This window comes from Amblyomma mixtum, chromosome 5 (assembly GCF_055824585.1).
Source record: "Amblyomma mixtum isolate Tamu chromosome 5, ASM5582458v1, whole genome shotgun sequence".
In the NCBI taxonomy this organism is placed as follows: Eukaryota; Metazoa; Arthropoda; class Arachnida; order Ixodida; family Ixodidae; genus Amblyomma; species Amblyomma mixtum.
In genome coordinates, this window is record NC_143016.1 from 186,582,543 (window position 1) to 186,605,564 (window position 23,022).

At 49.9% G+C, this 23,022-nt stretch overlaps 2 protein-coding genes and 1 pseudogene across 2 annotated transcripts in view; 2 read left to right on the plus strand and 1 right to left on the minus strand.

Moving 5' to 3' along the window:
- Positions 1–11,326, minus strand: part of LOC149345135 (glycogenin-1-like) — a 45,087-nt gene extending 33,761 nt beyond the window's left edge. The window contains exons 1-3 of the mRNA XM_089546460.1: positions 10,960–11,326; positions 7,760–8,009; positions 5,917–6,036 (exon numbers count right to left, since the gene is read on the minus strand). Coding sequence (XP_089402586.1) covers positions 5,917–6,036; positions 7,760–8,009; positions 10,960–11,192 — 603 coding nt within the window. The 5' untranslated portion in view covers positions 11,193–11,326. The remainder of the gene's footprint in view (positions 1–5,916; positions 6,037–7,759; positions 8,010–10,959) is intronic.
- A 1,923-nt stretch (positions 11,327–13,249) lies between these two features.
- On the plus strand, positions 13,250–14,449 carry LOC149345136 (THAP domain-containing protein 11-like; annotated as a pseudogene).
- Positions 14,450–14,646: 197 nt separating this feature from the next.
- On the plus strand, positions 14,647–16,479 carry LOC149345137 (uncharacterized). The gene is made up of 2 exons (XM_089547374.1): positions 14,647–14,703; positions 15,268–16,479. The coding sequence occupies exons 1-2, from the start codon at positions 14,647–14,649 to the stop codon at positions 16,477–16,479; spliced, it is 1,269 nt and encodes a 422-aa protein (XP_089403500.1).
- The last annotated feature ends 6,543 nt before the right edge of the window (positions 16,480–23,022 follow it).

A 23,022-nucleotide genomic window follows, 5' to 3' on the forward strand; every position in this document is an offset into this window, starting at 1 on the left:
ACACGATGGCGAGGCACTCCTTCTCGGTCACGGAATAATTCCTCTCCGAGGGCAGCAAGGAGCGGCTGGCAAAGGCCAGCGGTTGCAACACGCCATCGAATTCCTGTAGGAGAACTGCTCCTAAACCCAGATCGCTCGCGTCAGTCTGGACTACGAACTGTCTGGTCAGGTCCGGTAGCCTGAGCTGCGCTGTCTCGGCAATGGCACTAGACAGGAGGCGAAAGGATCGCTCTTGCTCGGGCCCCCATCGCCACGCTGCAGTCTTTCCCAAGAGCTTGGTCAAGGGTGCCTGCACGCGGGCACAGGACGGGATGAACGACCGATAAAAATTGGCCATTCCCAGAAAACGGCGCAGGCCGCGTACGTCCTTGGGCGCGGGAAATTCGAGTATGGCTCGAAGTTTCTCCGCATCAGGCTCAATGGAGCCCTCGCCCAGCGTGAACCCTAGTAACTGAACCCGGGTCCGCGCTATTTGGGCTTTCGCAGGATTCAAAGTCATCCCAGCAGCCCGTACCCTCTCGGGCACGTCGGCAATGTGGCCTAAGTGCTCATCGAAGGTTCGTGAATAAATCACGATATCGTCCAGGTAGCACATGGCGTGGGACCATTTCGCTTCCCCCAGGACGCGGTCCATGAGCCTCTGAAAAGTCGCAGGACCATTGCAGAGACCAAAGGGCATACGAGTGAACTCAAACAGCCCTCTGTGGCACGTGAACGCGGTCTTGGACCGGTCAGTGTCAGCCATCTGGACCTGTAGGTAACCTTTGGAGGCATCTAGCGTGGAAAAGTACCGCGCGCTGCCCAGGTTTCCTACGACTGAGCTGATCGTCGGGAGCGGATAGGCATCCTTGCGAGTCAGCGCATTCAGACGGCGATAATCCACACACAAACGGTGGCTGCCATCTTTCTTAGGCACCAACACCACCGGAGACGCCCAGGCGCTGGACGAGCGGCGGATAATGTCCGCCGACAGCATCTCATCCAGCAACCCATCAATCACCTGCCTTTTCGCAAGGCTGACGGGTCTGGGGTTGCACTTCAAAGGAAGCGCGTCTCCAGTGTGGATCTTGTGGCTCACTAAAGTGGTACAGCCAGGTTGATCCGTGATGAACTCATCGTACTGACGCAATAGCGCTGTCAAACGAGCCTTCTGTGTGTCATCCAATGTTACTGCACAGGCGGCCAGCGGATGTGGTGCCTGGTCGTGCCGCGCCGCTCGGTCCCAAGGGGAGGCTGAACGACGGAACGCTCGACACAAGGGCGTGGCCCTGTCCGCTGAGCGTGGCACTCTCCGAACGCCTTCACTGCGCAGGCAGATACTGACGCCGGTGGGCTAATGAACGGCTTAAGCTGGGAAAATGGTCCGTCGCGATAGCCGCCATTCGCAATGTCACCACGATCCCGGTTTTCAGGAGAAAGTCCCGTCCGAGAATCATGGGCACACTGAGCCCTGGGAGATGGATGAAACGCGTGCGTCTTGTCCGCTCTCCCCACCTGACAGTCAGCCTCGCGGCGCCAGCCGAATGGGCTACGCCTTTCGCAAGGTTGTATGCCGTACGGCAGTCCCGCAAGCGCACAGAGTGCTTTTGCAAGTGGGACAACACCTCTTCACCGAACAAGGAAGCGCTGGCTCCCGTATCCAGTAACGCTGAAAATTCGCGGCCAGCAATGGTGACCGGAATAAACGGCGCGTGCGCATTAGCAAGGCAGCTTGCTCTGTACGCAGAGGGAATTAGCAGAGATTGGGCCGGTGGTCCCTTTACGACCGACCCCCGCCGCCGTTTCCCTGCCTCGCAGGAGGCCTGGCTACGGTGCATTCTCTTGCTAAGTGGCCCCTCTCTTGGCAGCGGAAACAGCGCACACCGCCGCGAGCTTGGTCGCGGGACAATTGCGCCTCTCCCTGCTTGGGTCCGCCCGCTGCACGACCAAAGGGTCGGCCGAGTCGGGTTTCCCCCTCCGCTGTGCGTTGGAGCGCTTGGCGCCCCTCAGCACGCGCTTCAGAAAACGGTGGAGCGCAGGCTGCCCGTCTCCCGTACGAGTAGGAATCGAGAGCTCTGTCGCTCAACTCCCATGACTCGTTTTGCCCGCTAACAGCTGCAAAGGCAGGTTGTGCGGGTGGTCGCCGGTTGGGTAAGGGCAAGGCCCCTCTCCATGCACAGCGTGGCTCAAGGGCGTCGCTTGCCGGCGGTGGCGGACGATAGGCGCGCGCGGCGAGAATGTCGCCTTGAATGCGCTTTGCCTCGGCGGCCAGCTCCTCCAAATCTCGGAATCGGCCGCCGCGCAGGTAAGCCGAAAAGGTGGGATGTGCCTGCCTGATCGTCCTTTCGACACGCTCCTCGTTCGAGGCTCTGGGCTCGGCGATTGAGAAAAGGTCTTCCATCGCACGAACATACTCTTGCAGCGACTCGTCCGGAGCCTGAGTACGGAGCTCCAGCTCTCGCCGCATCCTACGCTCGTAGTCAGCGGGCAGGAATTCGCGCAGGAATGCTGCACGGAACTCCTCGAGAGTCGCTGCCCGGTGGCCGGAAAGCCGATGCCACCGAGCTGCCGTGTCAGTCAGCGCTGCGGGGATGATATGTGCAAGCACCACCTGCTCAGTAAGACCCATAGTTCTTTGATAATGGGTGAGGGACTCAAGGAAATCCCGGCCACTGAGTAGGTCATCATACCCGCGGTATGTTGGCATGGGCAACTTGACCGCTGGGTGAGACAACTTCGGCGTGGCCAAAAGCGTCCCAACAGCCCCTGACAGCGACTGGATCATCTGGGCAGCACTGGCTAGCAGCGCCTGCGCTCCGGCCTCAGTGGAGGCTTGGGCGGGCTGCACGAACGAGGGAGGCAAGGCTCCTAGTTCGATGAGCGGCGCGGTTTCCGCAGGGAACCGGGCCAGCGCCTCGCCGTTCCCAGAGCAGAATTGACTGCTCGCGGGGCACGGCTGCTGCTGTTCGAAACTGCCGGTTGCGGCAGCGTGACACGAACTGCTTTCGCACTGGGCGGAAAGCGTGCACAGCTGAGGCATGTGACCAGCGGATGCACCGCAGGGTGCTTCCGATACAGCTCCAATGGGAGCCGCGTGGTCGACATTTTGGGTTGTGTTGCCGTAAACCCCAATGGGGGCCGCGGCCAACCACGGTGTCTGGCTATTCGAAGGAACAGCAGCCAGCGGATCAAACGACGCTACAACTCCGTAGGGAGCCGACATGTAGCTGCCGAGTGCCCCGCTGGGGGTAGACATGGTGCGCAAGCGTGATCGGCAAGGCGACCTGCTCGGCTAATATGTCATCAAAGGCGTAAGAGGCCAATGACTTAGCACGCTGGGCGCCAGTTGTGGGTTTCTAAGTGGACACAGGCCACCACCGACCGCGGGTTCGAGCTTCGCGCGAGCCAAGGGCCCCGATCAGCCGTCACCACACACACTGGGACACCGCTGCAGCGCACTCAACCTCCGCTGGGAGGAGAGCGATTCGCCGCAAAGAAATAAGCCTCCAAGTTCACAAAGGAGACGTTTATTCACGTCGTCCTTCAGCAGGTACACACGCACTCAATAGTCACCCCGTCCCGGGGGCGCGCGAGGAGCAAGGCTCCGCTGCGCGCACGAAGCGACTCGAGCAATGTGCGCCGCTAGCACGCCGCTGCAGGAGAATGTCCCCGCGGCAGAGCTGTGATCTCTCTCTCGTGTCGACCTTTGGGCCGGTTGCGAGAGAGAGTGGGCATTCAACGCAAGGTACGCCTGTCAGAGGTCGCTGGATCCCGCTGGACAGGCTCGAGCCGCTGCAGGTCAGAGGACACGTGCGGGCGAGCTCGAGTAAGCACTGGTCCGAGCGGCAAAGCCGGCACGGACAAACAGTAACGTACGCACCTTACGCTGTCTCGGAGGGATCCCTCTCTGGGCCCCGCTCGGACGGTCGCGCGGCGCGCGGCCGCCCAAAGCGGGGTCCCGAATTCCCGCCAAAAGGCGCCAATGGCAAAGGCCCTTGGGGAGACGGGGCGGAGCTGTGGCTAAATGACTGTGATTAGTCACCCAGCCGCCTCTCCACCGCCTGAGGCGGGATCAAGGGAAAGAGGAGAAACAACGCGGGCGGCCGGCAAAGCCGCGCAAAGGCGACGGCGGAAAGCCAGGATTCCCACAGAGTTAATGGAGAATACCTAAGTAATTTGCGATTCGCTGATGACATTGCCTTGCTAAGTCACTCAGGACATGAACTGCAAAGCATGATCAATGAATTGGACAGGCAGAGCAGAACGGTGGGGCTAAAAATTAACATGCAGAAAACCAAAGTAATGTTCAACAACCTAGCAAGGGAACAGCAGTTCGCAGTTGGTAGTGAGGTGCTGGAAGTAGTAAGAGAATATGTCTACTTAGGGCAGGTAGTGACCGCAGATCCGGATCATGAGAGGGAAATAACTAGAATAATAAGAATGGGGTGGAGCGCATATGGCAGGTTCTCTCAGATCATGAATGGCAGTTTGCCAATATCCCAGAAGAGAAAAGTATACAACCGCTGTATCTTACTGGTACTCACCTAAGGGGCAGAAACATGGAGGCTAACAAAGAGTTCAGCTTAAGTTAAGGACAACGTAGCGAGCTATGGAAAGAATATTGATAGGTGTAATGTTCAGAGATCGGAAGAGGGTGGAGTGGGTGAGGTTACAAACGCGGGTTAATGATATCCTAATTGAAATGAAGAGGAAGAAATGGGTTTGGGCAGGGCATGTAATGCGAAGGCAAGATAACCACTGGTCCTTAAGTGTAACGGAATGGATTCCAAGAGAAGGCAAACGTAGCAGCGGACGGCAGAAAGTTATGTGGGCGGATGAGATTAAGAAGTTTGCGGGGATACGGTGGCGGCAACTGACAAAGGACAGGGTTAATTGGAGTGACATGGGAGAGGCGTTTGCCCTGCAGTGGGTGCAGTCAGGCTGATGATGATATCTTGTCTTCAGCCCGAGATTAACTACGTTCTGGATTGGTGTAACATATGGAATATAAAACTAAACATTATTAAGTGTAAGCATGTGTACATTAAAATTGTGTTATCTTATAAGTAACGTGGTGTTTACGTTTCCTCTAACCTGTCTTAGAGAACTCACGTTGAAAGTATCATAAATAGCGCCAACTTGGTATGTGCGTAGAAATTTCTATCCATCCAGTTCATTAAAATGATTTGTTTACAAAACACTGGTAGGTTCGAAATTAGAGAATGCTGCGTCTGTCTGGAGCCCTGGTACTGATTCCTTCGTTTCCGATTTGTAAGCTGTGCAGAACCGCGCCTGTAGTTTTAGGCTTCCAAATTATCGCCAAACTACCGTAACTGCACCTAAATCAAGTTTGTCCCTTCCACTTCTATCTCATCGTAGGTCAGTAGTTACATTATGCATTCTTCATAAAATTTGCTAGAGCAGCTACCTGAAAGAAAAATCACTAACAAGACCGTCTTATATATCAGCGCGCATTAATGATCTCCAAAGGTTTCGATTGCATCTTGTTGCAGAAACCGTTTCATGCCTAATTTGTACCTAGAACTTGTGTCAATTGGATTCGCCTTCCCCGTGACATCGCTTTTTTAATAGATAACGCATTTCGTGAAGCCATTGCTTTTCTCTAAATGCGCATATGCTTCTTACTGGCTAAATTTTTCCCTTTACTGCCTGCTCATTGCTTTTATTTATCGCCGCTGCATTTCATAAGGTGACTTTTTTCCTGTGTATTTTACGCCTATTTCTATGTACTTGAACTTTCCTTTGTTTCTCTTTATGCTGTTCCTGTTTATAGTGCGTTTTCTAAGGTATCCCCACTGCTCTAAGTAACGCCTCCGGCTCCTGACGGTACAAAAATAAACAAATAAATGAAAACTGCAACGCGGCGCGTATAGGGGGATCCCTCGAAGACCCCAGGAGAGGAGGTCTCGCCTGCAGGTTGTAGATGAAGGGCAGCCGCAGCGACAGGTCCGCCCTCCAGCGCTCGCCGAACACCGCGTTGAGGACGCCCCGGTCGACGCCGTCCATGCTGGCCGTCTCTCGCGCAGCCTTCATCACCTGGCGCCACACAGGGAGAGAGGGGAAGCAAGCTCTCATCTCGCCAGAACTCCTGTAGCTGCGACACGCGCATATCAGTGTTGCCAAGTCTGTGCACTCTTGTGCACCTACCTCACAAAATATTTCTCAACAGTCCATAGACTGTCCATACACTTTTGCCTCTAAAGCCTATCGACTTTCTGCAGAGAAATTGTACCGAATGGTTTTTAGGCAATGCGAATCCTGTAGACAGTCTATAGACACTTTATACTCTTCTGTTGTACTATATTCGGTTTTAAGGCGCATAAGCGATTCAGACCATCATGCGCCAAACACATGCTCTGATTTCTTTCAAAAACTGGCGGTCCTCGGTGACACTCCTTGTCCGGAGAAGGACAAGGAGACTAACTAATCAAATAAAGGCCTCAGCCTTATTCTCAGGCCTCAGAAAACGGATGAAGTGGATCACGAAATGCGTCAAAGTACAGGGTAGGAACCTTAGAGTTAATAGTCTTTGTGATAGTTTGTTTGAGATTATAATTTGTTTGAGATGGCCGCTTCTTTAAGGAAACTAAACGCAGATGAAATATCTACAAATAGATTATCTCCTAAAAGTTAATTGCGGTGGAAGGGAATTCGTGCGTTGTAAAATACAATGAAATGTTCCTTTCCTTGGCCATTCCAGTTCTGTGCACGAAAATAAGATGTGTTTTACTGTGAGCTCACCTCCACATTTCTCACATAGAGGTTTGTCTTGTTTTGTCAGTGTCAGCAGAAAGTTTTGTTAGGTGTGTGTCCGATGCGCATGAGGCATAAAATTACCTCTATAAAACGTTCCATCAGCCTGCATGATCTCAGTTCTCCTAAAATGGGTTTTACTAAATGTAGTTTGTTATTTCCTTCACTATTCCATTTCCATTTCCTTCACTCCACTGTGACTACAAAGAAGTTAACTCTCAGGCGATCTCCTGTTGATCGCTTGAATGAGTTCGCATTTTCTTTTGCTGCTGATGAGGATTGCTGGTCACTGGCCAAAGTCAATAAAGATAGAAAGACGTTTCGGGAGCGCTACGGCTCCCTTGTTCACTTTATTGACTTTGGCCAGTGACCAGCAATCCTCATCACCATGATTCCTGACCAGACGGTATGCCGTCAAACCCTCGACTACTTCTTTTGCTGCTGTTTTTGTTGACAGCACTGAACGATTCCGATATATGCGGAATTGGTCAATCTCTTCACGTTCATAGATCCCTGGGAGTCCTCATACCACTCTCGGCGCTGTGACGCGGCTGTTAAGCAATGCACCACAGCCCCGGTGGTGGCTGTTTCAAGCACATCCAAAGCAGCAGCTATCATTAGTTTAACGGCCACCTACCAGGGTGGTGTATTTTGTCAGTATCCTGTGGGCAGGCTGTCACCTGTCGCGGTGGGCGGGTTGCGATGACGTCACAAGATTCGCACGCGTCACGCGCCACGCGTCAGACGTCATGCGTGACCGCAGTCGCAATTTTCGCCTCCACAGACCTACCCATCTCCACTGCGAACGGAATATTATAAGTACAGCGCTTGCCCGTGGTATAGTCTCTGTTGCCATTTTCGCAGTGCCGTCGCAGTGAATGAATGTTTTAGAAGTGAACGCCACATACAGCGCGCCTGTGTCAGGCTGGCCACAGCGCCGCGTCTCCGTCAGCCTACGGTGGGCACCCGCTCAAGCATAAGCACGCTGTGAGAGGAGCCTCCTCACCAATCCGTGGGTCTTCTCGGAGGGCTCGAAGACGAACACGCCGCTGTCGAAGAGATCCGGCCATCCGCGCAGAGGCACCGCGGACAGCTCACGGCGCTCGAACAGCTCGTCGCAGTTTGCCATCACCAGCGTGTCGGCGTCCAGGAAAACGCCCTTGCTCATGTGCAGCAGTCGCCACACGTGCAGCTTGGTGTAGGAGCCCGACACGTCGTCCACCTCGCGCTCGGGGCAGCCCAGCGGGTCGCGGCCTCTGCACGGAGCCAAATGAAAGTATGCTTTTGCTTCGCCCGCGTCCAGTGGGGGTTTTAAGCATGAAATGCTTTTAGCTCCCGTTGTCGGCAGTGTGGTGACGTCACGCCGAGACCGAGAGCCAACATCCGGGCACTGAATTCCACTCATCCGGGCACTGAATTCCACACATCCGGGAGCTGAAACGAGAGCATCCGGTCACCGTACGAGATTTAACGAGATTTAATGAGACTCTCTAAGCCCTCATACAGGACCGGCATACAAGCGCCGGTAGCTTCGCGCCGAACGGGTGGTGGCGTTCCTCGCTTCCTGTACGGTGCGGCTCGGGTGTCCACCGAGATGACGGAATTACTCCTCCATTTCCTTTCCTCAAAAAGCGTTGCGTTCAAAGGGCAAGACATCACGCCGAACGGGTGGTGGCGTTCCTCCCTTCCTTTACAGTACGGTTCGGGTGTCCACCGAGATGGCAGATAATTACTGCGCCATTTGCTTTCCCCAAAAAGCCTTGCGTTCAAAGCGCAAGGCATCGCGCCGAACGGGTGGTGGCGTTCCTCGCTTCCTGTACGGTGCGGCTCGGGTGTCCACCGAGATGACGGAATTACTCCTCCATTTCCTTTCCTCAAAAAGCGTTGCGTTCAAAGGGCAAGACATCACGCCGAACGGGTGGTGGCGTTCCTCCCTTCCTTTACAGTACGGTTCGGGTGTCCACCGAGATGGCAGATAATTACTGCGCCATTTGCTTTCCCCAAAAAGCCTTGCGTTCAAAGGGCAAGGCATCGCGCCGAACGGGTGGTGGCGTTCCTCCCTTCCTGTACGGTGCTGTTCGGGTGTCCACCGAGATGAAAGAGAATTACTGCATAATTTCCTTTCCTCAAAAAGCGTCGCGTTCAAAGCGCAAGGCATCGCGCCGAACGGGTGGTGGCGTTCCGTGGACTGCCTGGTAGCGCTACAACACGCAGACGCGTTCATCTCCTAAACGCGAAGCTTAAGCGTCATTAATTAGCAGGTAATTAATATTTAGTCAATCAGTAATTAGTCACTAATTACTAATTTGTCATTACTTCGTCATTAATTATGTGTGACGTAATCCAGTGGTGACGTCACCAGTGCCACATAGGCAAAGTGGTACAAATAACCGAGGAATGAAAACAACGATTACAAAGATGAAAGGCAAACAGAAACCGGATACAGCTGACGAGGCAGAGCAGAAGAGATTCCCCAGACAAACACAGGAAACGATTGCGTCCACATGGACCAGTGCACAGTATGTGTAGTGTGGTGTGGTGCGGTGTGTTGAACACTAGCCCATTTCAAGATTTTCATTAGTGCCATTTACAACCAATGTGTTATGCCCGTAAACATTTCATGCTTACTCTACTCTCGGTTACGGGAGAGGCAGAGATTTTTTATGCGAAGCATACTAAAATAACCCAACCCAGCTCCTCGAGCGCGGCGGTGTCGTTACCATTGACCTTTCGTGACCTCCATGTCATACCACGTGATGCGTGACGTCACAGAGATGAAAAACGGGGGCCCAGCTCGCGCCGTCGCGCGAGCCTCCTGGAGACAGGGCTGCTCGTTGGAATGAGAAGGAAAAGTTGCGGCGTGCTACAGAGACTGATGAAGAGCGTGAAGAACGTCTAGCCAAGCGGCGTGCTCGATATGCAACTCGGCGACAGTATGCTTCGCATCTGACTAGGCTTAACCTAAGCTAAGCCTCGGCCATTTTTTTTTAATCCCCGCCACAACACCCTCGATGCTTGCTCAGTTAGGTGAATATGGACCGACAACACCATCGGCCGTGGCGCCGGGCTTGGCTGACGCCATACCTACCCGAGAGTGCAGTTACCGCAAACTTCGTGCACCGGGCTATCGATCGCGACACGAGCCGTCCTCGGGCTGCTGGTCCGCGGCCTGTTAGGAATGTGAATCGCAGATAGGTGCCCTCTTGACCTAGTCGGAACCTTCCGTCGAGCGCTAAAGGTCAAACGTAACTGCGGCCGGGTCATGCGAAGGCTTGAAAGTTTTAGTAGTATTGCTTTCGCAATAAAAGGAAAGGGTTTTGAGGAAATGAAAGGCTGTAATCTCACTTGCCGGTGGACACCTCAACCGCGCCATGAGCGAAGAAGTGTGGGTGGTAGTGAGAGCAGGCAGAGATGACGCGATGGGGGGAGGAGGGAGGGGGGGGGGCACCGGCACAATTTAGTCGGCCTCCGTGCACTTAACGTCTGCTAACATCGCATAGCCCACGAGCGCCTCTTCCGTTTCGCCCCCACCGAAATGCGGCCGGGTTCGAACACGGCTACTGTGGCTCAGCAGACTAGTGCGCTAACCATGGAGCCTCCACCGCGAGTGAAGCTGATGAAGGAAGCTGCGGTAAAGGTGGTAGCCGGTATGTGAGCTTTTCCTCCGTAAAGCTTGCGTGAACTTGGACTTATTTTTTTGTTGCGACAGTGTGTCAGCTGGCATAAAGTATTGCCTACAGATATAAATACATATTGGACTCTCGAAAAAAGTCTATAGTCACGTCCGGTGGAGCATTACTCAGAAGCTCTCTCTTCATTGCGACCTATGCTGCGCGATCTACAGTCGGATGCAACTTAAGAACGCAGCGTCTTTTTCCCGTCAAGGGACCACTTCCACCCAATGGCGGGGCTGTCTCTCACAACCCTGGTAGTGTGACAAAGCAGGAAGTGGTAGATAAATGGGGATAATCGCTTCCCTCTGTGATAGGGAATAGACCGCTCTCTACATTGAGGCGCCGCTCCCTTCACTGTTACCTTAGGAGGATCACGAGAATCGGCCGGCGCCATTGGCTGGAAGTGGGTTTTTTGACGAGGAAAAGTCGCTGTGTTCTTGCGTTGTATCCGACTGTAGCTGGGTCTGCCGTGTCCAGAGCGGAACGCACCTAGCTCTGTCGTCCTGACCTCCTGGACATACGAAGCACCTACCTGAGCAGCGTGACCTGCTGGATGTCGTCGAAGACCTGCGAGAGCAGGTGCCGCATCACGGGGCCCACGTCTCGCGTCACCAGCACCGTGAGCTGGTGGCGGGTGCGCGCGTCCCGCAGGGAGTAGCCCAGCACCAGGGCACCGAACGCGTACGTGTCGCCCGTGGCCAACGTCACCCACGACCGCTGCTGCTCGGGCGTCGCCTCGGGCGTGCGCGGGTAGCACATCTCCATCGCGGCCGCCGAGTCCTGGGTGCCGCCGCCGCTTCTTCTTCTCTGCGCCGCGCGCCCGAGAGCGACACCGCGAGGCGTGGACAGCGAGACGGCGAGTCGCTCTAAGGCACCGGCCCGATCTCTCAAAGGTGCAGTCCCGCAGAAAATCGCAGAAAATGGGGCAATTGCGAATGGGATCTTGCAGAGTAAATTGAAGCCGCTGTTTTATTTTTATTGGAAAGGGAATACATGTACCGAATGAGCGGAAATTCAGCGTCACAAAATGTGGACCCAAAAAGTGGCGTTATATAACTCGCGATTGGTCACAACAGTGTGACGTCATCAAAGGCGCGGAAATACGAAATGTTAACAGTAATAATACCCGCCGCGGTGGCTCAGTGGTAAGGCGCTCGTCTACCGAGCCGGAGTACCCGGGTTCGAACCCGACCGCGGCGGCCGCATTTCGGTGGAGGCGAAACGCAGAGGCGCCCGTGTGCTGTGCGATGTCAGTGTACGTTAAAGATCCCCAGGTGGTCGAAATTATGCCGGAGACCTCCACTACGGCACCTCTTTCTTCTTCCACTCCTATATTCCTCCCTTCCCTTACGGCGCGGTTCTGGTTTCCGCCGATATATGTGAAACAGATACTGCGCTATTTCCTTTCCTCAAAAACCAATTTACAAATTTTTAAGCAGTAATAGGTAGTTACACTGCACCAACTGCAAAGGAATATAATAGAATTATGATAAAATTAGAGGCTAATTAGAGTGGAATTGGAAGATTATTGTAATGCTTTCGCATTACTCTCACGTTAGTTCTCTTTTCACACTTTTTGTATTTTTAATGCTGTGCCGTTTTTTTGCATTGTAATCTATTTTAATGCGAAAAATATTACTAATCCCCTTGGGAGAAAAGCCGGTGGCGTATCTTAGTGTGTGTAGTCGCAGATGGTACAGAAAATCTCAACGATGACATGAAAAATTCAAGGGGGCACTTTGTGGACCTAAAGTGCGTTGAGGCGGAAGCCTTAAGCGCGGTGTTGCTGCTTGTCTCGCTGATGCGTTAAGATGTTAGGCTTCGCCTCTAAGAGTGAAAGGCGACAGCGTCTCTCAATGCTGCCAGAGAGTCCATAGAACGCCATCGCCCATTCGGTTCTACGCCTTGCTTGTCGGTATATTTTGTCGGTTGGTTTTGAAGAAAGGAAATGTGTGTATCTGTCTCGCATATCTGGGTGGACACCTAAACCTCGCTGTAACGGGAAGGGAGGAAGGTTGGAGTGAAAGAAGACACCGTATTGACTAGATATACCTTTGTTCATTCCAAACCATCGAGCTGGCATGGCGGAGTGATTAGCATGCTCATCTCGCCCTCCAGAGACCGGGGTTCGATTCCCGAACTAGACCAATTTCCTACTCGGTTATATTTATATATCTGGCCTGAATAGAAAGGTTAATTAGGCTAATTGGGTAATTAAGCAATTAACTAAACCTAGTGCCACTTACTTGGAGCATCACTATACGATACCTTTAATTAGTTGCGTGGTTACTAACCGAAGTACAATTGGCCCCGTTTGAAATTCGCGCACTGTGACGTCACGACCGTTTCGACCAATTGAAAACCGTGAGATTTCTGTCGACAACAACTGCTTACAAAGATGAAGCATTAAAGGCTTCCGCCTTAATAATGCGACGTCACAAACGGCCATAGGACGCACATAAGCCAAAGCCACCTAGAGAGAGAAGGCCCCCGCACGACCTCCTCTCTTTGGCAACTACGTCACGCTAGGAGGATGGTTGTGTCGGATGGGGGAGAAGCCCAGCCGGCGGCACCGGCGGCGCGCCCATAACCCGCACGCGCATCCACAAACCTGCTGGTCAGTCTTGGCTTGGCTTGGCTGAGCGTGGCTCTTCGGCCCGCAAAAAATATTGAAGGGTCGTGCATGGGAACGCCGTTTGTTTGTTGAGGTTATGTTTTACAGTACTTTTTAATTATATATACAAAAAAAACACATAAACCTTGAACAGTGAGTATAACTACAGTGTAGAACAAAGCATATAGATATATATATTCCCACTATATTGTTCGCCCGCTGGTTTGGACGAATTTGTGTCAGTTGCTGGCAACACTTTCAGGGACGGGAAAGCAGCAAGAACCACGTTTTTGACAGCATCGTGAAGCATGGCGCATCTTGAGTGATCGTAAGTGGAGCTTACGAAATTGCTGCTGGTCGTTTCTGTGCTATTATTCATCCATTGGAATGCAACAATGCCTGGCTGTTGCTGTGCACCCAACTGCAAGTCAAATTATGACGGCGGCCCAAGTGTCCGAGTGCACAGGTTTCCTACTGACCCGACGATGCGGGCAGCATGGGTCAGAGCAGTTCCCCGGAAAGGCTTCTTGCCAACGAAGTACACAGTGGTAAGCATTCTTTTTTGTATTGTTATATGGTGCTCTCGGACGAAAAGCTTTCGTCGTGCGGTTTATTTGCTGATGGTCGCTAATGCATGATTTCGGTTACGCACGGTACCATCGTAACGCTCGTGCTGACGACCTTTATTTTTGACTCTCAGACACAGCGTCAACAGGGTCTTTGAATTTTTCGGCACGTTTGCTAATGCCATCTTTTTTCCACTTATATGCTCATTTGATTTTTTTAATTTTATTTCAGGTATGTGAAAAGCATTTCCTGCCCACGGATTACGTGAAAACAACTGCTTACACAGATATCAAAACTGGAAAAGTTGTCGAAATTTCCTTGAAAACCATTCGTCTGAAACGAAGTGCAGTCCCAAGTTTGTTTCCGAAGTGCCCCGCATATTTATCGCGACCACAAGCGCCGACTCGAGAAGCACCAGATGAGAAAAGGATGCGCTTGGAAGCTGCTTCTTTACAAGAGGCAATACTGCTTTCAAAGCAGACTCAAGCTGAAGAGGAGGCCAAAAATAGGACAACCGGTTTCTCCGATTTCCTCGATGCCTTGCCAAGCCTTCAAAATTCCGGCTTCTGGACTATTGTCAACAAGGATGGGAAGGTTTTCTTCTTGGATTTGACACTTCAGTCCACTCCTGCAGTCCGTTCGTCCGTGGTTGTGTCATCAGACCTTCGCGTAGAAGTGTTTTTTGGTGAAACTCGCCTGAGCAAGTGTGGTGAGGTGCTCCTGCATGAAAAGCTTTGTGACCTAAGGGATTTGAAAACAGCGCTACAGATGATTGAAGAGATGCAAAGGAATATCTCCATTGAGCCTTCTGAGAAGATTCGTCGTCTTCTGCAATTGGTAGCTACTTTACTGAATGAAGTGAGTGATGAACATTTTGCATGCAAGTTGCAAGCATGGCATTTGGAAGTGCTGAAATTCTGCAAAACCCATGTAGATCTTGTTTTAAATAATGCTAACCGATATCCTTCAGATTTCTTGGTTTTTGCAAGCCTTTTGTTCACGATTTCACCTCACGCTTACAAGTTTTTAAGAAGCTCGATGAAAGTTAAATTGCCGCACCCAGACACAGTCAGACGGCTCTGTTCATCATATGATGTAAGTCCTGCTGCAGAGCAACAGGAATCCAACTTCCTTTCTTATGCGAAGCGGGTTGTGAACACATACAAAGAGCATGAACGGACAGTGACTTTAATGATAGACGAAGTGCACCTTCAAGCATATTTTGATTACAAGGCTGGCTTCGTAGCAGGTGCAGCTGTTAACTCATCAAGCCCTGCAAAAACAGCCCAGGTATTCATGATCCAGAGCCTGCTTTCTTCAAACAAAGATGTTGTACACATTCTACCTGTTGCACAAATTGATGCCAGGGCACTGCATGACTTCCTTCAGAAGCTTATTATTCTGGAGGCATCTGGTTTTAGGATCTTAGCACTGATATCAGACAATAACTCCATAAACAGGAAAGCTATGTCATTCTTTGCTACGCCTGCAAAACTCAGCATTGTGTATCAGCATCCTGCCGACCCATCACGCCCCCTGTTTTTTGTGGTAGACCCGGTCCACTTGCTTAAATGCATTAGGAACAACTGGCTCAATCAGCGCAACATTGGGAAGTGCATGTACTTTCCTGATCCGAAAAGTACTGATGCCTAACCAAAGATACTGACAGCATCCTTTAAAGTATTGTGTCAGCTTCACGAAGCCGAGAAAAATGAGCTCTTACAGGTAGCGCCAACGCTTACCTTAAAAGCTCTGAACCCTTCAAATATGGAACGCCAAAATGTTAAGTTAGCCCTGAAGATTTTTAGCTCATCTACTGTTGCTGCTCTTAACACAGCTTCATTGCAGCATGCTCAGGAAACATCTGAATACATTGACACCATTTTGACTTGGTGGAATGTGGTCAATGTAAAAACGCCGAAAAAAGGACAACGGCTTCGAGATGAGTTGCAAAGCCCAATATCATCTTCGTCGTGTCCTCAGCTTGAATTTTTGAGCAGAATAGTTCACTGGCTTGACCACTGGGCAAGTCTGAAACACGACAATGGCCGCCTGACTCGTGAAACGCACTCTGCTTTGAGCCACACTACTCATGCCTTGCACGAACTCGCCATGTATTGTCTGGAAGAGCTTCATTTTAGTTACGTTCTCTTGGGAAAGTTTCAAACTGACAGCCTTGAGGATCGTTTTGGCAAGTACCGGCAACTGTCAGGGGCCAACTATCACGTGTCCATCAGGCAAATATATGAGTCGGAGAACAAGTTGCGTTTGCAAAAAGTTCCAGATTTGCCTGAGTTGGACATGATGCCAGTGTCAAGTGTGTCAAAGGTAGATGTACACTTACTGCAGCATCAATTTCGTGTTGCCGTGACTGACTCTGACATTGAGGCAAAAGTTTCGAGGCTGCCAGCGGTAACATATGTCGCTGGCTACTGTGCCCATGCAGCTTTAAAAAAACTAGCATGCACATCCTGCAGGGAAAACCTTGTCCTGCAAGATGTAGATCTAGATAATGCAGAGAATGCATTAATCGCAAATATGTCTAGAGGAGGACTCAAGTTCCCGCGAGCCGTTGTTGTAAACGCTGTGCTTTGCACAGAAATTGTACTGGACAAACTCAGGGCCCCAAAATATTGCACACAATTTTTCAGCCTTCCTAAGCAGAAGGATGCTCTTGTTGCCCTTGTATTTTCAGTCCTTGTAGAAATTGATGACCTAGATGTGTGTGATTTAGGCCACACAACAGATGAGGTAATGAAGCTTGTCATAAGTGCTGCGGCGAACACACTATTGAACAATTTGTGCCGCCGAGAAAATGATAAATTGTCCCATGCTAAGAATGAGCGGAAACTAAAAACCGTGAAGGCCTGAAAAATGCTGCCCTTTTGTTGTCTAGTGTTTATGTAGTTGTCTTGTTCAGTTATGTGCATGCTCGTGTTTGTGGACTGTGCAAAAAGTGTATATGGTGTTTATACCTGGTTACAACTAAAAAACCTGCAGTTGCTAGCATTTGGCCACAGCCTGAAGCATCCGGTACCTCAGTGATGAACAAGCAACAAGAATTGAAATCAGAATTTTATTGCTTGACTATCCAAAAAATTCAGAAGCGTTAAAAGGCTTCAACTAATAATTTCTTCGTATAATTAGGTATCTGTTTTGACCGCAACGGACGCTTTCAGAATGGAACTTTTTTTGTCATGGCGGAATTTCTGTGACTAGCCTGATTTTGGGCGGACCTTTACTGCAGACTTTAGTTGTATCCGACAGTATGATTATTTTATTTCAGCACATGCTGAGGAACTTGTTTTTGTTTATGCTGTTTGCTTTTGAGCGTATACGAATACCTATTTCTCCTTGGGGCACTCCAAACTGTTATACTTTATTAGTTCACCGTCTTTTAACATTCATGTGTCAAGAATTTTGTTTGTGGATGGATCTTCAATTTCTCAACATTTTATGCAATCTCTGAATACTTGCAATCAAGGCTGATAGAAATGAGAAAGGAGAAGAAGAAAATTATTGTAAAAGATTGTTCTGTGACGATGGTCTGTGCATGCAACTGTCATGTCGATAAATTGTTTTCAGTAAGTGAGCTTTGAAATGAATTTTAAATAAATCTTTTCTTCTTCAAAACATTTGTTTGTATTTTTGAAATAAATTTCTTCTGGGCCTTCAAGACGTTGTTTTGCTATTGAACTTTCCTGAAAAGGGACTGTGAAAATGAATACTATGAATCAGTTATAGAGAACTAACTTGCGCCTTGAAAAAAAAAACTGATCTAATAGCACCCCTGACAATAAGAGCACTGGCTGCGTCCTTTTGAGGACTTATGCAAAATTCATGTAAGTAGTCACATAGTCCCAGCAAAGCATAGCAGAATATTACTTTTTATGATAGTTTTGAGTGTGAAGAATTGCCAAACGCAAGAATTTCTGTGCCAGTTCTAAGTGCTCTGCAGTAAAAGTGAAATCTTAATTTGGTTTAGTGGCTATTGCTTCACGGAAAGCAGTAATTTTTTAAAACTAATCGTTACCACGCGCACGGGCACAGGTTTAAAAAAAAAATGTCTACGCACGTCCCTGCGCTCGTGAAACAAACCTAGGCGTGGCGAAGCTGACTTCCAGGCCCATCGCACTCGCGTGACGTCACCCTGCCGTGCGGAGGCCTTGAGTTAGTCTAGGTGGCTTTGCATAAGCCGAGCACCGCCATATACCTACATAGTTCGTCTGTATATACCCCCTCCCCCTTTTTCTGGTTGACATCAATGTGGCCCTAGTTTTCATTGTGACCATCCGTTTGTCGTACGGTGTTCCTGGTGGTGTCATACGTTTTCTCCTTGCATATATAGCCTACATCGGCTAGTCAAGTTGGAGGCTGGCTTACGACAGGGATTTGAACCGACCATACATGCACCTTCAATTCCATGCCTTCCCAGATACTTTAGCTCTTCGTATTTGAGGCGTCTACCGAGATGTGAGAGTTACTGCACCTTTTCCTGTTCTCATAAAGGAAATTTTTGTATCAAAATTGTGACAGGACCGTTTGTCGTACAGCGTTCCGGCTGGTGTCAGAATTTCTTGTTGCATGTATAGCTTATATGATCTACATAAGCTGGAGTCTAGCACGCGACAGGCGTTCGAACCGAGTGTCGGAGTGTTTGACTCGGACCTTCGTGAATTCAGCGTTTGTGGAATCAGCGTTCGGAGTTGCCTCTTCGTTTCATTTCTCAGTGCGTAACCTGCGTCGAGGCTGGACGCTCACGATGACAGACGAAAGCGTATGCCTTCACAGCCCGTAAGCAGTCTTAGCTGCCCTCTTATGTTTTTAGAGCGCAGCTTTTTGGCGCCCCTTTCTGCGTTTCGCGGCGCCGCCGTCGCCGTTGTTTGTTTTAACCAGCAGTGGACACCTTAGTCGCGCTTTACGCTGCGAAACAAATGGAGCGGGAGCTTGGAAAGCAGAAGGAAGGCACATAACTGCCCTCTTGGAACAGTGGACACCTCAATCGTGTTTTAAGCTACGTGGCGGTAGTGAGAGATGGTCGCTGCGTGCGCCGGCATTGACAACGTTGTGCAAGAAACTCGGCGCTCAAGCCATAGGCCGTCGGCGTTCATCTGTTCATTGGCGTTGGCGTTCACAACGCTTTACACTCCGATCAGTGCGTTCATAAACGGTTTCCCGCCCTCAAATTCTTCTGAGCAGACTATATGGGTATGTGTGGGTCGATTGTCTGACGAAATGATTAGCCATGTGACGACGAGATCCAGAGCGGATTATTTTCTTCATAAGCATATCTATTAGCGAGTTGGGACTTATCTGGTGTCGCGAAGAAAAACCTCTTGTGGTTCTTATGCTGCAGACTTTTGTGGGCCGCTTTATCTGCTTTTTCGTTGGCCAGAATGCCACAGTGAGCTGGTATCCACTGCGATGTTATTCAGTGGCCTGCAGCAGCAGTCCAGTGGTGTAGGTATCCAGGTTCGAATTAAAGTGGCCGGTAATTGGTTTCCTTCAACAGGTTGGACAGTTTTTATAGCGTTGCTTTGGAGTCCGTATGATGGCAGCCAGTTAGCATGTTTTAGGGGATTGGTTTGATGACAAGGTGGCTATAGACTCCTATCGGATGGAGGCCGTGGGGAGGACGCCGCCTATGGGCTTGATGTTGAGACTGCCAGATATGAGCCGGCCGTGTTTGATGCGGGAGAGGCGGTAAATTTGGGCGGTCGTGTGCGCCTGTATGAGTTCTGTGAGCCTGTTGTAGATGCCGAGTTGGAGGAGATGCTGTGTGCTGGCGTACTGGGGTAGCCCCAGTGCCGCTTTTTACGCTGAATGTATAATGCTGTTCACAGCTTCCTCGTCCTTCCGGCGAATATGATAGTAGGGATAGGAGTACACTATCCTGCTAATGAGGAAAGCTTGCGTGAGCCGACAGAGGTCGTCCTCCTACATTCCCCGGCTGCGGGTGCCGATGCGGATATCGGCACGTGGCGTAGACAGATTTGTCCGGAACTTTTTTTTCCCTTTTGCACCAATGTTTGCAGTGGGAGGAGCTTCTTTCCAGCTCCGGCCCGCAAGATCAGCTTGCGCTGGTTGAGCGGGCCGAGGATGCAGCAAGAACGAAAGGGATCCTGTACCTAGGAACACCGCCTGCAGCTCAAGACGCCAACCCTTAAACCCCTGCACAATTTGTTGAAGAAAGTTTTATACTACTACTACTGCATAATGTTTTAATGCTTCTAATGAACGCTTCGTAAATATTGCTGAAACGTTCAACTTTTAACTCTACTGATAAGTTTTTTATTGAGCGTTCGATGAAAAAGATAAGCTGTAGGTTGATATATGGGGGTCGAAATCAACTGAGATTCAATCGACCTTCAGGCAACTGGCTTTTGTTGGCTCACAATCAAATGAGACTCAATTGTCTTGTAAGAAATTGACTTCCTATTGACTTATACAGGGTCTGTTCTGAAAGTAGTAGGACTGTTTTTTTCCTGGGCGAATGGGCGGACGAAAGGCGGTCTGCGCGTGCAGGATCGCTGAAGGGGGATATTGGGAATGCTGGGGAAAATCGCCAGTCGGCTCTCGGCCGTCGCTTGTAGTGTGGATAGGTGGTCGCTTGTAGTGTGGACCCCTGTCGAAGCGCCTCGTCACGCAGAATCATGGAGCGTTTACTAGATCAGCGATACGCGATAAAATTTTGTGTAAAACTTAGTAAAACGGGCAGAGAGACTCACGACATGATTAAGCAGGCCTAAGGTGATGCTGCCATGGATAGATCAGATGCTTTTGAGTGGCGCAAGTTGTTCCGAGAAGGTAGAGAAAGAGTGGAAGATGACGACCTCTTCGGACGCCCTTCGACCAGCAATACCAACAAAAATGTGTCGCGAGTGAAAATTTTATTAAACAGTGATCGTATGATGAGTATCAGAATGATTTCGGATGACTTGAGCATTCCACAAACCCAAGTTTTTGAGATTGTGACAGAAAACGTAGCCATGAGGAAAGTGTGCGCGAAGTTGGTGCCGCGAGTGTTGTCACAGGAGCAGAAGGCCAACCAAAAAGCGATCTGCCAGGATCTTCTTCATCATGTGAATGAGGACCGCAATTTTTTGGACAATGTAGTGACTTGTGAAGAGACGTGGGTGTCTGAACACGACCCTCAAAGCAAGTGGCAGAGCTCAGAATGGCACACCGCTTCTTTCCCATGCCCCAAGAAAGTGCGAATGGGCAAATCCAGGCAAAAGTCCATGCTCATTTTCTTTTTTGATCGACATGGAGTCATCTACAAAGAGTTCGTACCACTCGGACAAATAATTAATGCAATTTTTTACGTGAAAGTCCTCAAAAGACTGCAAAACTCATTGTTTGTGTCCGCCCAGCCATCGCAAACAATTGGCGGCTGCACCATGACAACGCGCCGAGCCACACACCGTTCCGCGTAGTTGAGTATCTTGCCCAGCACAAGGTGGCAATGCTGCATCAGCTCACCTACAGCCCTGACTTGGCCCTGTCAGACTTTTTTCTATTCCCAAGAATAAAATCGACGCTCAAGGGGAAGCATCACAGATCGGTAGAGGGGGTTCAACAGGCCGTGACGAGGGAGCTAAACAGCATTCCGGTCCAGGCGTTCCTGGAGGCCTACGAAAACTGTAAAACTCACTGGCAGCAGTGTGTAGATGCGGAAGGGTGTTACTCTGAAAAATACTAATCATTTGTACTATTAACATGAATAAATGTTTTTTAAAAAATGAGTCCTACTACTTTCAGAACAGACCATGTAACTGTACAGAACGCTTTGATATCTTAACGCCCGAACTGAATCAAGTTTGTTTATTGGAAGGAAAAAATTTGTTCAATATATACATACAAAAACGCGCACACGTGCGCACAGTCAATACATCAAAGTGGAGATACAATCAACAAGCCACGTTGGTCACACGTGTTGTACCTGCCTACAAGCTACCCTTTGTGCAGCAATGTCATTTCTTTCTTTGACAAAGCTAAAGAAGTATTGCTAACGCAACCTTTTGATTTTCTAGTGATATGAAATGCTTCGGCGACTTCTCTTGTAATCTTGTCAGTATGAAAAAATAACAATTCTGTATCGTCAAAGAACGACACGCATTTGCATACACTGCAATGACTTGACAAGTTAGTATCTTTTTTTTTGCAACGAATTAGCATGCTCCATAAGCCTAACATTAATGCATCGGCCCGTCTGGCCTATGTAAGTGCGACCACATGATAATGGAATCTGGTAAACTACCCCCATCTTGCAATTAACGAACTTGTTCACATGGTTCACTTCGCAGACAGACTTACGTTTGGCACCTTCCGGCTTTCTCTGAACTGCTGCTCCTAACCTACCCAGTTTATTAGGAGCAGAAAAAACCACCCTCACGCCATACTTGGCCCCTACCCTTTTAAAACGATGTGACAACGCGTGCACATAAGGCATGACAACTGTTTTCTTCCCCTCAGCATTTTCTTTAGGCTGACCCGAACATTTCAGTGTTCTAAGAACCTTATCTGCACCAGCCACTAGTACGGAATCAGGGTACCCAGCCTCCCTACATCTCTGGGCTTGGACTGCAAGACTAGCAGACATTTGATGCATACAAGACTTTTTGACTGTATTGACTGTGCGCACGTGTGCGCGTTTTTGTATGTATATATTGAATCAAGTTTGTGTTTTTACTGAAATTTTCTTGACTCTACAGGGGCTTAGTATGCGGTCAATTGTAACTTCTTGTGGATCTTAGTAAGGAAATACAGATCCCAAAAGTACTTGTATTTGGGCGTGTTGGTTCATAACTTTTTCAGGAGGACACAGGGGCGCAATAAAAGACACGGACATAGAAGTAGACAGGGACGAGCGCTTACTATCCAGTAAGCGATAGTAGACAGTTTTAGGTGTGCGTCCGCAAGGGCTTAGCGTACGCAAGGCGCTTGCGGGGACCTTAGTGCGCATGAGCAGAACGCAAGCACGAGCCCTGAGAGTGTATTGTTACAGGTCAGCAGGCTGAAAACCGCAGGGTACCCTGATTCGGTTATTTCGGCAACGTGCGAAAAGCTGGTGCGGCTGGTGAGGACGGATTTCGTCAAGTCAAAGAGGGACAAGGCATATAAGACAAGGGCGGTCATCCCCTACATTCACAAAGTAGCCCATAATCTGAAAAATGTAGCTGGTAAGTTTGAAGTCGAAGTTGTTTTTTCGGCACCTTGTAAGTTGAGCGGGCTTTGCCGGGCCGTTAGGAACCTTAGTGAAAATGCATTAATAGTTAGTCCGTTCAAATGCCGTGTTTACTCACAGGTCACCGTTGGTGGAATGCGCATGCTCTGTAGTCTATGAACTTCCACTCTCGTGCAAAAAAGTCTACATTGGTCAGACAGGCCGCTGTATTAACGTTCGCCTGAGGG

Excerpts from the sequence above, each read along its gene's own strand:
- LOC149345137 (XM_089547374.1), top strand. The coding sequence starts at position 14,647 with ATGAAAGTTAAATTGCCGCACCCAGACACAGTCAGACGGCTCTGTTCA. Across the intron at positions 14,704-15,267 it reads GGCTCTGTTCATCATATGAT|ATACTGACAGCATCCTTTAA; the intron begins GTAAGTCCTGCT and ends GCCTAACCAAAG.